The sequence below is a fragment of the Zootoca vivipara genome, chromosome 14 (assembly GCF_963506605.1).
Source record: "Zootoca vivipara chromosome 14, rZooViv1.1, whole genome shotgun sequence".
NCBI classification, from domain to species: Eukaryota; Metazoa; Chordata; class Lepidosauria; order Squamata; family Lacertidae; genus Zootoca; species Zootoca vivipara.
In genome coordinates this window covers 48151520-48168015 of record NC_083289.1, presented here as the reverse complement: position 1 = coordinate 48168015, position 16496 = coordinate 48151520, and the positions used below count along the sequence as shown (strand labels likewise).

At 46.3% G+C, this 16496-nt stretch overlaps 1 protein-coding gene across 1 annotated transcript; it reads left to right on the top strand.

Moving 5' to 3' along the window:
* The first annotated feature begins 23 nt into the window (after positions 1-23).
* Positions 24-12139, top strand: GID4 (GID complex subunit 4 homolog). Its single transcript, XM_035131043.2, has 6 exons — positions 24-387; positions 6950-7009; positions 7171-7278; positions 8085-8186; positions 9354-9484; positions 10937-12139. The coding sequence occupies exons 1-6, from the start codon at positions 193-195 to the stop codon at positions 10998-11000; spliced, it is 660 nt and encodes a 219-aa protein (XP_034986934.1). The 5' UTR covers positions 24-192; the 3' UTR covers positions 11001-12139.
* Positions 12140-16496: the final 4357 nt, after the last annotated feature.

Below are 16496 nucleotides of genomic sequence, written 5' to 3'. Positions count from 1 at the left end.
GAGCCGCGGGAGGAAGAGGAGGCGGCGGCGACGCCGCTGAGGGGGAGGAAAGGGCTCTGAGGGGAAACCAGAAAGAGGCCGAGTCAGGCCGAGCCGCTTCGGAGGCAAGCCGGCCGGGCGAGAGGAGGAAGGCGAGGACGGTGCTCGCTGCCCGCTGCCCGCGCCGCGCTGGCGCCGGGGGACCCGCCCGAGATGCCGGTGCGGAGCGCCTGCCGCTGCCCTCCGGAGGCCCCGGGAGGAGCCTCGTCCGCCGCCCGCCTTGAGCCGCCGCCGCCCATCAACACGGCGCAGCCCGGCGTCAGCACCAGCCGCCTCTACAGCGGCGCCAAATTCCGCGGGCAGCAGCGCTCCAAGGGCAACGCCTACGAGGTGGAGGTGGTCGTCCAGGTCAGCACCGCGACCGGAGAGAGGCAGGCAGGCAGGCAGCGCCGCCCCAACCCAACCCCACATACCTCTCTCTCCCCCCCCACTAGGAGTGGAACTACGGAACTCCCTGCCTCAGGAGGCAGCGGCAGCCAGCAGGCCGAAGACGGGGCTCGCTTAGCCAGCCCTGTGTGGTTGTTTGAGGAGAATGCCTAGGTGGCCGAGGTCCCTTCGCCCCCCCCCCAATGAAATAGTTGACGGAGCTATCCCCCCCCCGAAATTCATTCAAATGATGTGTGTGATATGGGGCAACGCTTATTTCCCCCCCCCCCATTTATTTATTTTTTCAAGTTGACAGCCCTGCTGTAGTAGTATCGCCCCCTGCACCTGCTTCCCTTCTCTGGCTTCTAAAGAGGGTCAGGCAGATTCACAGAGGAGAGGGACCATCGGTGGCTAGCTACAAATGCTCGCCAATACCAGCTGCTGGAAGCTTCAGGAGGGGCTCTTGCGCTGGGGTCCTGCTTGCGGTCTTCCCTGTAATGGGCATCTAGTTGGCCCACAGGATGCTGAAGACCTGGTTTACCTCTGGCTCTTCTTCTGTACGAGGACAGGGCGCTGAGGACTAGATGCACTGCAGGCTCTTCTTGGCGTTCTTAGGACTCGGCAACCGGCTTCTTCAAATGGAGTTTTGTTGGCTTGTGGCAGATAGGAGGAAGGGTTTCTTCATGCAGCAGGAGCAGCAGAGTTTAACCAGTTGAACTCACTGCCACTGGTTGCCATGACAGCTGCCAGCCTGGGTGGCGTTTGAAAAGAGGCATTTGAAAAGAGGCTAGGTGCACTTAGGAAGGAGGATAAGGCTTGTCAATGGGCATTGTCCAAAATGTTCTGCCTCTGCTGTTGGAGGCAGTGTGTCTCCGTACGAGCGGCTGGGAATCGCCGATGGGGAGAGTGCTGTGGCATTTAGGCCCTCCTTGCAGGCTTCTTATAGACTTCTGCCGAGCTACTGCGAGAATACCGGTAGGATGCTGGACTAGATGGGCCACTTGCCTGATGCATCTGGGTTTTGAGATTTTCTCCCTTTTTGTCACTTTGCATGGCTTGCATTTTATCGAGCTTGGCTGCCTCTAACAGATTTCTTCATGTGCAGCTTTTCTGCTCTCACTGCCTGGCATAGCTTCTTCACAGCTTCTTCACAGAGGCAGAAGCAAAGCTGAGTGCTAAATAGAAATAGGTTTCTCTCGTGTTGTTGGGACTGTCAAACGGGATGTTTGAAGATTCAGGACAGATGAAAGAAAGGACTTGTTCACACAGCACATAGTTAGACTAGGATCTGCTCCCACAAGATGTAGTGATTGCCACTAAATTGCATGGTTTAGGCTTGGATAAGTTGGTGGAGGTTAAGGCTGTCAGTGGCTATTGCTTATGACTGTGTACTATCTCCGGTATCAGAAGAGATGTGTCATTAAGTTCAGAGTGCTGAGGAACATGATTGGGGAGAGTGTACTCATTCTTGTGGGCTTCCCAGAGGCATCTAGTTGGTCACTGTGAGAAACAGGAGCCAGATACAATGCAACTTTGGTCTGATTCAAGAGGGCTGCTCACATGTCACTAGCGCAGCTGTGATGCACCTACTGCCCTCTGCCACATCAGAAAGAATGAAACCTCCCTCTCACCCAGCAGCTCTGCTGGTGTGGTGGTGGTTTATTTTTCAGTTTTATTAAAGTATTTTATAATTTAGCTTCATATGCTAGCAATAACAGTGTGCTCCCAAATGAATTGCAGTTCAGTTTGCCTATAATGCTCCCAGTTAACTTCCATTCAGGGTGGCTTGCAACATGTTATGATTTTGTTTTTTAAAAATCTCCCCAAAGACTGGGTCAACAGTTTTAAAAATCCTAAAGCTTCATCAAATAAAATCCTGTCAGAATAAAAATGTCTTCAGTGGCTGACAAAAACAGGAAAGGAGGGCGGACACACTTTGCAAGTGAATTGCCCCATAATTTGGGTGTAGCCACTGAAGGACCCTTCTTCTGGCCCCACCCAGCTGTACTCTCTCCTGCCCTCGCTGCATGAGATACAGAGCCTCTCCCTCTTACCTTAGGGGGTGGGCTGCCATCCTTCACAGACAGCCTTGCCCAGGAGCATTGTCCCAGCGGGAGTGCTTGTTCCCAAGCATACAGTTGTAGACTAGGTTATTAAAGAAAGATGTGTCAGCCCTTTGTCTTCCTTCTGGAAATTCTACAGTATTTTGCTGCTATTAGGATGGGTAGAGGGGCAGTCTTCTCCCTCCCTCCCTCACACTGAAATTGAGATTTTAATTACCGAAGTCAGGGAGCTTGAAAAGGTCTTTGTCACTTGGTACTGCAAGAGGTAAAATGGCTGAGGAAGCACAGTAGTTGAAAGAGTAATGGGGCTGGAAGTGATACTAGGGTACCCGTTACACATTTAACTCGGGATATCTAGAGCACCGCCCAATAAATGCATTCTTCAAGGAAGCCACTGCTAATAGTCCTCCGTGGCTTGGAGTTTTTATGGTTAAATTTATCTCTGTTCTGTTCTCTCTATTTTTGGTAACCTTGTACATCACCTGGAGATCTTGGTATTAAGCAATATATAAATTGTTGAAATAAAATAAATAAGCTCTCTGTTTCTTTAGTGACAAGATGTGTGAATAGCCCTTACCCATTCTCACTTTAGGCTATACCCACTGGCACGCGGCTCTGGTCACTCACCCACATGTCACCTTTGGGTTCCAATGAAGTCAGTGGAACTTAACTTCTGAATAGACGTGTACTGTATAAGACTACATACACTGTGAGGTACAAATCTTTTGCCTTGCATCTCGTTCTTGCTATATGCTCACTAGGTGGTGGTAAGCGAGAACTGGTTCTCTCTTAGCCTGCAGCTAAGCGGTAGGGCACATGTTCTATCTATGTGTAAAGGCACCCAGATTCGATACCCAGCATCTCTAGGTAGGGCTGTGAAAAACCCCTGTCTGAAATTCTGGAGAGCCACAACCAATCAGTGCAGATATTGCTGAACTCGGTGGATGTGGAGATATCTCCATGGGAAGCCTGAAAGCAGGAGCTGAGTGTAACATCCCTGTCCCTGCCTGTGATTCCTAACAACTGGTATTCAGAGAAATACTGCCTTCAACAGTGAAGGCAAAACCCAGCCATTGTGTCTAGCACCACTGATAGCCTTATGCTTCATTAATTTGTCTAATCCTCTTTTAAAACCATCCACATTGTGTCCCTCACTGCCTCTTGTGTGAGTGAATTCCATAGTTTACTATGTGCTATGTGGAAAAATTACTTCCCTTTGTCTGTCCTGAATCTCCCAACATTCGGCTTTCTTGGATATTCCTGGGTGTTAGTATTACCTCCATCCATTTTCTCAATGCCATGCATAATTTTATACACTTCTGTCATGTCTCTTCTTAATCACCTTTTCTCAAAACTAAAGATCCCCTAGTGTTGGAACCATTCCTCAGAAGGGAATCACTCCATCCCCTTGATCATTTTGGTTGTCCATTTCTAAACCTTTTCCAGTTCTACAATATCCTCCTTGAGGTGAGATGACCAGAACTGTACACAGTATTCCAAGTATGGCTGCATCATCATATATTTGCATAGCGGCACTGGCATTATATGTCAAATGAAGGGATTTTTGCTCCAATTTGCTTTTTTTACATGGAATTGCTTTTACTGTTTTACTGCCCATTCACTCAGTTTGGAAATATCTTATTGGTGTTATCTGCAATTCCTTCTTGTTTTAACCACCATGGACAATTTGGTATCATCTGCAAATTCATTTCTAACTCTAGATTTTTTTTCCTGAACAAGTTAAAAATCACAGGTCCCAATAGCAATCCTTGAGGGACCTCCACGTTATATATACTCCATTAGGAGATCCATCCATTTATTCCTACTCTTATTCCTACTCTCTGATTCCTATTTCTTAACCAGTTACTGATCCTCAAGAAGACCTCTTCTCTTCTAATTCAGTGCCTGCCAAGCTTATTCGAGAATCTTTGGTGAAGTACTTTGTCAAAAGCTTTTTGAAAGTATGCAGTGTCAATTGGATCATCTCTGTGTGCTTGTTGACACTCTTAAAGAACTCTAAAAGGTTAGTGAGACATGACTTAACCCTTGTAGAAGACATACTTGCTCATCTTGAATCAGAGGCATCTAGCATTATCTTATGAACACTTACATGTGCTCCTCAAATTCTTTCCTTTTACTGTACATCCCTTATTATCTGCTTGTATTTATTTTGCCAAAGTTTATATTCCTTTCTATTCTCTTCATTTGGACAAAACTTCCATGTTCTAAAGGATGCATTCCTGCCTCCATAGCTTTTTTAGCAGTGCTCGTTAAGCACGCAGGCATTCTCTTGGCCCTGGGTGATACATTTCTAGATTTGTGGTATAGAGGAGCTTCTAATATTGTGGTCTTAAACAACTCCCAAACATTTGGAGGTAATTTGACCCTCTTGACTTTCCCATTCAATTTCTTTTTTACCAATCCCCTCATTTTGGGGAAGTTTCCTCTTTTGATGTTGAATGATCAAGGGGACAGTAGCATGTTGCCAGGACAAAATTACTCTTAGGGCCTGGTATTGCCACCCACAATGATTCTGTGGAGGAATCTACTTTGGCCTTTCTGAATTGCTGTCACATTTCCACCACTCCACACAGTTCATGTCTCAGTACAAGCCACCAGACTCAAACTGGGGATGGCCAAACCCTGCTTGTGAGTTTCCTAGAGTTCTCTGGCTTGCCACAGTTAAAGATGGAATGCTAGGACTAGTGATCCTTTGGTCTGATACAGCAGATTCAGTTCTTCTGTTATTAGATTACACATGTGCTGTTCTCTTCCTCCAAAGGGTTTGAAGTATGACTGTATGTGTCTCATGTGCAGTGCTTAGATCCAGACAAACAATACAGTACTATTGTTTCAGTTAGAGAGCTGTGGTAGTGTGACTTCAGACTGCTCTCAGGGTGGGGTGGGGTGGGGGGCTAAGCAGAGTCACAGTCTTAAGGTCAGGCGCCGCGAATAGCACTCACTGGCCATTGTTTTTCATTGCAACCAGTGCTATATTTGTCAACAGGTCAAATTATGTTTTTATGTTCAGTACTTTCCAGTTCTGTTGCTTCTATGGCTTATTGATTAAAAAAATTTATAAACTGCCCTCTCATATAAAATCAAGGTGATGTACAACAACATATACAGGCAAAGTAAAACATAAAATACTGTAAAAACAATACAATATGATTCATCATCTTGAAAACAATTAAGCTGAATAGACCTCTCAGCATAAAAGATGCCCGAAATGTCACAGCAATGATCCTTACTCCTGTATCATGTCCCCCCAAACTTTTTTTCTAAACTAAACAGCCCCAAATATTGTAATATTTCATCACAGGAGGTCTGTTCCAGCCCCCTGTCCATTTTGAGAGGCAGAGACAAGGAGCAAAAATCTGAATGGAAGGGTCAAGTTAATAGGCATCTTCTAAGGCAAGGAGAACTTGTAAGTTGCAAGACTGAGTGGAGAGGACAGAAAGTGTCTCCTGTTGCCTTGACTCATCCTTTTCCTGAGCCATCTCAGTGAGTCTGTGTGTAGTCAGTGTGGCAGCCTGTAAATCAGTAGAATGAGTCAGTTTCCTAGCTCTGCTGCCACTTCCTTGGAAGCCAAAGAACTGTCCTCTACCCCATTCTCCATTTCCAGAGTAATGAAAGCCATGGGGAAGCAGGATAACTTGTTTTAGTGCTGTGGCATCTCCAAGGAGGACTGGAAATTTCATGGGTATCTAGAAAGCTGATGCTCATATCCAGAACACTTGGTATCCCTGTCCTTGTAGGGATGGTTCCCAAGCAAATGAAAATGGATCCAAACCTGCTGTTGCTTGGAAACAAGTAGTATTGTTCAAAAATTGCCTTTAAAAAGCTGGCTGAGAGGCTTCACTGTTCTCTCATTCTGAAGGGTTTCTTTGAGTGGGGGATCCCAGTGGTTCTGTAGGAGCAGCAAGCAACTTGTATCCTATCACCCAAATTTGAATTAGGTACATGCTTGGAATTAGATGTATTCATAGATGTGGGACCAGAGTGTGCCGCTCTGGTTCGCCAGAAGCGGCTTTGTCATGCTGGCCACATGACCCGGAAGCTGTCTGCGGACAAACGCTGGCTCCCTCGGCCTATAGAGCGAGATGAGCGCTGCAACCCCAGAGTCGGACACGACTGGACCTGATGGTCAGGGGCCCCTTTACCTTTACCTGGAATTAGATGTATTCATAGATGTGGGACATGAGAGCTGTGCAGGGGCAGGATACCTCTGAATACCAGCTGATGGAGAGTAACAATGGAAGAGGGATGTTGTCTGCAAGTTCTGTTTGTGGGCTTTCTGGAGATGGCCACTGTGGGAAATAGGATGCATAGATTAAAGAAACTCCTAGTGCCTTCCCTCAGTTCACATTGAGACACTAGGAACAGCAAGTGGTGCATTAGTACCACTTGAGTTTGTTGGTGTGCTGGTTGTTCTTTAACTGGGCACAAAGTCATGGGCGGTTTTCTACTTTGTCTTCCAGCACGTGGACATGGAGAACTCCTATCTCTGTGGATACTTGAAGATTAAAGGCCTTACGGAGGTATGTGCTTGAGGCAGAGTACTTTAGGCCAAAACCGATGTTCTGTGTGTTTCTTTCCTTAGAAGTTTACAAAGCCCTCTCCTAACGTCCTTGCTAAGGTAAGGAAACTTGCCTGGGAGGGTTGTATGTGCTCATCATGTTCTTGCTTTGTTCACTTGCAGGAATATCCAACCCTTACGACTTTCTTTGAAGGGGAAATAATTAGTAAAAAGCACCCGTTTTTAACGCGGAAGTGGGACGCAGATGAAGATGTGGATCGTAAACATTGGGTGAGTTCCTTGGCCTACCTATGTGCCTGGGCTGTGCCACTTCAGGCCGCAGGTGCAGGCTCACATAGTCAGATGGCAAATTCCCTCCATCTAAGTACTGGAAAGAAGGGTTCTTATTTAGTCTTCTCCCTAATTTGTTCCCTTTCTACAAGAAGGAATGTGTTTTAAGGATAGAGGAAGAGTCCCTGGCAGTTTGAGGTGGTATGCTTCTCACCAGCTCAGTGAGAACTACACCCCTCTGGACAGTGTTGGGCCTTAGTTTGGCTGAATTAGGACTTCAACTGAGCGACTTCTCTTGGTGATCTTGGTTGGTGGTTTGTTTGGTGTTTTTTTCCTCCGGTCTCTAGGGTAGAAATTGGCAGCAGGTTCTGGACAACTTCTGACCAGATGTGTCTGCACTAGCTAAAGACAGAAGGAAATTGACAAAGAGCAACTCTTAAAAGAAATGACACATAATTGCATAGCTCTAATTTTAGTGTTATTTTTTGTTCTTACTGCCCGCCTTTTTGAGGAAGGCTGTGATGTCGCTGCATCCCAGCTGTTTGGCGTGACTGAGGCTGAGTTTGTAGCTGCACGCAGAAGGCTGGGTTTTGTGGCAAAGATTGCAATTCTGCCATGATCAGCAAATAGAGAGGGTGGATCAGGGAACTTTGGCATCCTTCTCTGGAAATTGATTCCTTTAGCGGGTGGTATCCAGGGTCTGGCTGGTGGTGATTAGCTTGGCAGGTCTTTGAACTTGTCTGGAGTCATGCAGCACACATCTTTCCTCCGGAATTGTAAGCACTGTGTGTCCCTTTTGCTTCTAGGGGAAGTTCCCAGCCTTTTACCAGTACGCAAAAACATTTAACTCTGATGACTTTGATTATGAGGATCTGAAGAACGATGACTTTGTCTTTATGAGGTGGAAGGTAAGTTCTTCGTGTGCATTCACATAGGGTGTGTTGCTAGAGGGCCTGTGTGACAGTCTAACTCAGGCTTCCTCAACCTTGGCCCTCCAGATGTTTTGAGACTACAATTCCCATAATCCCTGACCACTGGTCTTGCTAGCTGGGGATCATGGGAGTTGTAGGCCAAAAACATCTGGAGGGCTGAGGTTGAGGAAGCCTGGTCTAACTCACTTAGCGCAGGCACACCCCTAGGAGGCGTAGGGTAATCTATCTTATTTGGTCTTGCTGCCTAATTGGGTTGCTGCAGGCAGGATGGAAGGATAACACAAGGTTTCCTTCCTCCTCCACATCCAGCAGGGAGAGCAAACATCTCTGAAATTCCTCAGTATATTGTGCAGTGGCAGCATGCACTATAGAATTATAGAGTTGGGAGGGGGAGGATCATCCAATCCAACCCTCTGCAGTACAGGAATCAGCTTGTATTACACAGTCAGGCTTTCTGCACAGGACCCTACAAGGAAGGAAGAAGCCCCCCGCACCTCCAGTGTAGTCCTTGTTCTCTCTTGGCCCCAAGTCCAGAGCATTGCAGAGAACAAGAGCAGAACAGCAGCACTCTTATGTCCCCTTTGATGCAGTCAGGCTGCAGGGTTGTAGTGCCCCGTGAAGAAAATTTGTGGAGTTTGACCCTGAAATTTCCCCAGAATTTTTCCCTACAAAAATACTTTGTGCTTTCACTTGCTGTACCAATATCTCAATTTTTTGTTCATAGTTAAAAGTAGATGAACAGAAATATTTGATGAAAAGATTATAGTAAAGTAATACTTAACGTGTGTTAAGTGCCATTTACTTTGAAATTATTTATATTGGAATATTTATGAATATCTTCATCACTGGCAGCTCAGTTGCATTCAGTTCCCTTGCGCTGTTTAAATTTCAAAGAGAAGAAAAAGAAAGCATGTTTGAATGTATTAGCTTTAGTAAACCCAGTGTGAGCTGTGCTGTATGTGCAGGCAAACACATAACTAGGGGCTGGTGCCTAATGAACGCTATAACAGACCAGTGTGGGGTTTTTTTGGGGGGGGGTGTTCTATTTTTCTGTAGAAAAATCTCCAACAGACATTTGCTACAGTGAAAAAAACTATCCCAGCTCCCTTCTAGCTTTTCAAAATTTTGTTAACTCTTGTGCAGGAACAGTTCCTGGTCCCTGATCACACCATCAAAGACATCAGCGGCGCTTCCTTTGCTGGGTTCTATTACATATGCTTCCAGAAATCTGCAGCATCTATAGAAGGCTATTACTATCACAGGAGTTCAGAATGGTAAGGGGCTGCCTCTGTGGAGCACTGGCTGGAGGACTTTCTTTTATTCTTCAGGACAAGAGAAAAGGGCACGAAGCTCAATAACTTTATTGTGGTAGCCGAAGGCCATGACACAAACAATATAAAATACAATACAAAACCTTTGCTTAAACAACTAGAATCATGTATTGCACGTGAGCCTATAAATGAGGAGCTTTCACAACCACATACAGTGCATTTCAATTTAGACCTCTGAATATTCCTTACAATTTACTGCTATTTTGTCCAATCCCTCCTTCTAAACTTTCTTGCTGCTAATGCAAAAAGAGTCACTTTATGCGACACCTAAGCATTAGACAACGGCCACTGAACCGTCTCCACCAAGGAGAGACTGCTTTCTTGAACAAACATGGGAGTTAGAAACATCTCCTAGGTTCTGTGTATAACAGGCAATAGAATAAAGAATAAAGAATGTCTTCTACTTGTGGTTGCCCACATACAGAGTCTATCTGCATATGGGGTCTGGCTATAATGCCCTCCAGCAGAGCTGAGGGCATTCCTTGGAAACACAGCTCAATAAAGGCAGGTCTTAATGAAACAGGCAAGAGGAGAAAAGGGCACCAGATTCTACCAGTGCTGGAAATGAAGAATTGGGAGTGCACCCAATTCTTCCTCTTCAATTTGGCCCTGTGGGTTTACCTCTCCAGTGGTTTGAGCCAAATGGGGAGGCCTGGCATGCTTAATAGGGGCTCAGTAGCTGAAGGTTGCTCACTGCAACTTTACTGCTTGGCTCAGCTGAACTGGGACTGCTTAAGACACTGTGCCAAGGCAATCTACATGTTGGTCATGTTCAGACAATCTCATACAGTATTGGCCTAATAAGCGGAGATATGAATGAGCCTCTTGCCTGCACATGGTGCTCCTTCCTTCATGGTGCAAGCAATGAAACCAGGAACCCATGGTTACCATCTTCTGAATAAGCCAGTATGTCAAAACTAGGCAAGAGTGCTGTTGCAGTGTGGCAGCAAGTTCCCGGGTGTTACGGTTTGAAAACTGTTGCCCTCATCAAGCAGAATAAGGGGTAGACTATAGGACCCAGGTGGCGCTGTGGTTAAACCACAGAGCCTAGGGCTTGCTGATCAGAAGGTCGGCGGTTCGAATCCCTGTGACGGGGTGAGCTCCCGTTGCTTGGTCCCAGCTCCTGCCAACCTAGCAGTTCGAAAGCACGTCAAAATGCAAGTAGATAAATAGGAACCGCTATAGCGGGAAGGTAAACGGCGTTTCCATGTGCTGCTCTGGTTTGCCAGAAGCGGCTTTGTCATGCTGGCCACATGACCTGGAAGCTATACGCCGGCTCCCTCGGCCAATAATGCGAGATGAGCGCGCAACCCCAGAGTCGGTCACGACTGGACCTAATGGTCAGGGGTCCCTTTACCTTTATATCATTAAAATCCTCTTTGCTTGTCTCCTCAGGTATCAGTCTCTGAATTTGACTCATGTCCCAGAGTACAGCGCACCCATTTATGAATTCCGGTGACAGCGATACCAAGAGTGGCGCCCAGAGATGGCCAGTGGGGCCAGGGGGAGAGAGAGAGAGAGAGAGAGAGCTTGCTCTGTTAAGACAACTGCGATGTCCCTGTCAGGACAGGAGACTCCAGGCTCTTCTCCTGTCGGGCTACCGGACTGGTGTGAGAGCGTGAATGTGAAGCCTGAGGCTGCCGGAGCCTGACCCTTCCTCCAGCTGCGTGGCAAACTTGATACTTTAATCTGGTTTTAAAGCTACCATTCAATGCACTTTTCTTATTGCACAGCTAGTCTCTTTACCACTGAAAACTCTCCTGCCCCTTTCGGAGGAGGAAATGGCTGCGCCCAGCTGGATTTCCTTAGAGGAAAACGTAAGCTGCTGCCGGCTTATGTCTCTCCGCACTTTGCTGTAGCTCATGGGTTCTACTTAAGAGCAAGTCATCCACAGATGCCCTTTCCTTTCGAGCCTCAGCATTGCATGAGGCTCCTGTCTGCATCACACCCAGCTGTGGCATCCACTACGGGAAGCAGTTGGCCAAGAGGAGGAGGGCCTAGCAAATCGCCCGTTCCTGTTGGCTAGCAAGGCTGCATCTCTCAGGAGCGCTAGCCAGTCACAGAGGCGTAAGCCGTTGTCTTGGATTGCACCGAGGGGGGAATGGCTCAACAGGCCATAGTAGTGGGAAGCGTAATGATGCTTATGCAAAGTCTCAGATCTTAAAGGAAAAAACTTTAAGGACTTCATACAAAAAAAGAGAGACAGAGCTATTTTTATGGCCACCCCCCCTCCCCCCAAAGACTCAACGGTATATGCAAATTGTCTCTCATTACATTTTTACCATGGCTGCTTTCCCTGAACCCCCTCATGGTGAAAGCAGTGAAAAGTCAGTGTTGGTTGATGGTGGTGATCTCTCTGTGCAACAATCCAGCAGTGTTGACACCCGCTCATCCCAGCGTAATCGCTTAGCGGTGGTGTGAATATTCAGCTCCATGCACATGCTCCCATTTCTCATGCTACAGGAAACATTTGGTGTTTGCTATGATTTCTATCAGGGAAAAACCTCCTAACTCTCCATTAAAATAAACTGCTCTCCAAGGACTTGAAAATGTTCAGAAACATAAGGCTTGTGTGCCAAATTTTGTGTGGGGCTTGTGTGTCTGGTGCGCTAACATGTGTGTGTGTGTGTGAGAGAGAGAGAGAGAGAGAGAGAGAGCGCGCAAGTCTAAAAGTTGCTGGCCTGCTTAACATGGCACTCATCCGCAGAGGGTTTTCCCAGAATCTTCTTGATTATATGTACCATTGGCTGGCCCAGGAGATGGAGGCCACTACCCTGCCACTTGGTAGGTCAAGACTGTTGTGCAGCTGAGCCTTTTGCAGAAAAATGTCCAGCTCTCTTCGATTTTTCCTTATGCCTTTGTAGGCACTTGTAGGATTTACAAGGCAGCTTAAAGCAGGTATGTGTGCAAGGAAGGTACTGGTACTTTCCCTGGGGGGTCTGCCCAAAGTTAAGGCTTACAATGGCTGCCCCATTTGGGATCTGCTCTTGTGGCACTGCTGTCATTCATAGTGGCTTGGATTTCATAAAATAGTCATGGCACTTGGGGCTGAGAGATAATTTCTCTCCTCTTTACGTGCAGGGCTCTGTGTGCACTGCAATAATGAGGGAGCGCAGGAGAAAGTGCAGATTGTTGTAAGCCATGTGGAAGTCAACCTTCAGTAATTCAAGAGCAAATTTCTAGCCCCTGTTGCTTTGATATGTTTGAAAGTGTGGGCAATGCCTAGGGACAGTTTGGAAGACAGAGTTGTACAAGGTTTCAGTGGTTGAGAGGAGGAGGGGGTGGATTTAGGGTAGGACTAGTGGTGGGGTAGTGCTATGTGTAGTTCCTTATTTCCTCCTCGGCCAGCAAAGGCAGAATATATTGTGCAAAAGAAAAGAAATGGTGTGCATGCTTGCTCAATTGCCATCTGCTGTGCAGACTGCAGAACCTTGTCTATCTTGGTGCAGAATTTAGATTGCCAAGATGCGGAGTTCTAATACTTTTAGAGCAGTGTACACATAGCCCTGCCTGTCCTGCATCTTCTCAAACAAGTTATTGAGCCATTTAAAGAGTATTTTTTGCATACAATGTACGGGAGAGAAAGCAAAGCCCCTTAATGGATTAGGGTTGAATCATTTTTTCTTCTTCTTAGTTCAGGCTTGCTCTTTCCCCCCCTAACCATGTACTGTACATTGCAGTGGCAGATTTTCTAACTCAAGCCTTAACAGGAGTGTGTGGGAGTGCTCAAATTAACCACGCAGGACACCCTTTCATGGAGACAAACGTGGCAAAGAGGCCAATTTTCTCCTTCCCTCCCCTGCAAATCAGAGCAGGCTTAAGAAGCTGCCTGCTATTTTCAGGGGGATGGGAGAGATATGAAGAGCTTGAGGAAATGTGGCAATTGGGCTTTGGCTGGCACTGATCCTGTAGACTGAGGTTGGAAATGTATTCCAATGGATCTGAATGGCAGTGGGGGTTTTCCTCTTCACTTTCAAAGGAGACGGATCTGAAATGCTTTGCATGGTCACAGTGCGTAATATACATCCAGATACGTCTGTTAGCCTGATACAAGCTTGGGAGCTGATAGGGAAGTGGATGGGGAGAGTATGGCTGGGTTTGTGAGCCTCTTCACTGCTTTACCACCCTACCCCCTCCCTCCAGTTTTGATCCACAAGTTGACTGTCTATGCACAATAATGGAGGTTTTTTGAGTGCTTTGGGGCAAATATCCAAGGCTGTACTAACAGCTGCTCCTTCCCTTAGGCTTCTCTCTCATCTTATGCCTAAGAAGATATCACACTTGGAGACTAGGAATTAACTCTGCCTTTGCTTTGCTTTAAGATAAGGGGGCACAACTTGCTTGGGAAAAGCAGTCCTTTCCTCAGTCTATTTCAGGAGGAAATTAAGAGTCTCCAGAAGTAACTCCAGGCCAATTGAAACCACCTTGTGTGTTAACAAAGCAGGAAGGGAAGGCATCTCCGGCATAGCCCACAAAGGGAGTGAAGGAGACAGTCTCCTGACAGCAAAGCACCATGGTCACTTCACTTTTGCGAAGCTTTGCATGCAAGAAGCACAGTGCAAGGCCAATACTAGCATTTTAATTCTGTCATGATGCACAAAGCCAACCTCAGTCACTGTTGGAACATCCACTCCAACTGGCCAGGATCCAGCACATGAAATTGCCAGTTCCACATTCCCAGGAGGGCTTTGGGCCTATATATCTATATCAGTACAGTATAGATCTATAGGACAGGAGCCCTCTGTGCTGCATAGCAAAGTGGTCTTAAGTTGAAGGCAAATGCAGTTTAGGCTAATAGCACAAAACGGGAGAGGGATGGCTTGGAGTCCAAAATCCATAAAAGGGGAGGGGGTGAAGCACAGGTTCTCATCAGCTGGCAGACAGCTCGATTAATTGCGAGCCCATTACCTTTTAAATACAAACATATTTATTCAGAGATGGACAGAAGAATTACCTGCTGTAATTCACCCTTCCAAAAACAGCATTTCAAAATAATCATTTCAGAATAATAATCTACTGTAGTCCATGTTGTGTCAACAGTTTCTGCATTTGTGTTATGCAAATTTGGCATTTCATAGAAAACAGCCTTTAATTTGATATTTGGAAAGGGCTGCATTCGTTCTGAGGACTACTCTTAATTTGGCAAATGCTTCTGTGCAAGACCACCTACAAGTACAACTCCCTTCATGCTTTATCACTGGCTTTGCTGGCTGGGGTTGATGGGAGTTTGAATCCAGTAAAATCTGGAGGGCCACAGGTACCACAGGCATCTTAAAATGACATGGGAAGGAACAGGCATTTTAGAAATTGCTTTATTGTTTAGCACATAACCGCCCCCCCCCTAGGTTGGCTTGACTTGCATTCTCCACACACACAAACGCACAACACACATTTCCCTTATAAACTGTCAGATTCTAAAAGAAATGAGAGTATGAAGCATGGTTGCATTGTGCTTGTGGAGAAGACTAACAGGCTGGGGCTTGTCTCAGGCAGCGTGGCTTCCGAGGGTGGAATCTTCCAAGTCTTATTGAAAAGGTTTTATAAAGCTATCTTGTAAATCAGAGTATTAAAGAGTATTTATAGACAAATTGCAGAAAGGGGAGTTTTTTCCAGAGTTATCAGTGTCCAAATTAAAAACATGAATTTAACAAGGATGTGTTGTGTGTTGTTTCTCACTGTCCTCTCTTTGCTGCTGCTGCTGCTGCTGCTGCTGCAAGGGAACAATGGCAGGGCAGGGGTGTGGGGGTTGTGTGCTTTTTTAAGAAAGGCAAAAACTGCCCAAGGAAAGCTAGAACCTGTATCTGCAGTTCTTGTGTAATTCTAATTCTGTAGGCAGGGAAGTATGTTGGACCAAATCCAACATTCAGAGGCAATCGGAAGTATGTTGGACACTGAAGCCTGTGATCATTTGCTCCTTAACTGCACGCTGCTCTTCCCCTGCCCATTTGTTGCATAGGTCTGTATCACAACTAAATTAGGTCACAGATCAACATGGGTTCCTCAGAGGTTTTGCCTTTTGACCTATAGACATCTGCCAGGCCCTATCATGCCCTATATTGATGAGGCTTTTAAACGTAATACCGTAGTTATGTTGCTAGCCTTAACTGATGTACAGTTGCTCTGGCCACAAACAAGCCCTTTGGTGACTGCTTCATTCTCACCAGTTTCCTGGCTGCCCATAAAGGACTCCATCAGTGTTTATGGCCAACATGCCAAACTAGGGGAGGATGGTGGGTTTCTTTGAAGCGGTGGAGGTGTAAAGGTCTTGCAGGTGCTTCTTGGGTTAGAAAGGGATAAATCCTATGTAACTTACCTATGCCGCAGGTAAAGAGAGGTGAGCCTGAGAGGGTGGGCTGGTTGTCTTACAACAGCCCAGGCCCTCCAAGTGTCCCTATTTTCCAGGGACGTCCCTAATTTAGAGAAGCCATCCTGGTTTCTTATTTGATCCCAGAATGCCCCGCTTTTCTGTAGGGTGTCCCTATTTTCATTGGAGAAATTTTAGACCGTATGGAGTTACCTGACCCCTGAGCCGTCTGAAGGCAATCCTGTATAGGGAAGGGTTTTTTAATGATGTTTTTAATGTATGTTGGAAGCCGCCCAGAGTGGCTGGGACAACAGTAAGATGTGTAGGGTATAAATAGTAAAACTATCATTATGGAATGGGACGTCCCTATTTTCATTGGAGAAATGTTGGAGGGTATGACAGCCCCGGTCGGTGCTTTCTCTTTATTTGCCAGGGGGGTGGCGGGGAGCTGATAATTGTACCCCAGAATTGTAGAGTTGGAAGACACCACGAGGGTCATCTAGTCCAATCCGCCGCAATACAGGAATCTCTTGCCCAGCGTGAACCTCCAAACCATACCTTGAGATTAAGAGTCTGATCCTCTACCGCAGCTTAATTATAAGTTTTTGACACCCTCTTAACCCAGACTTGTTTCCCGAAGGTTTGGGAAAG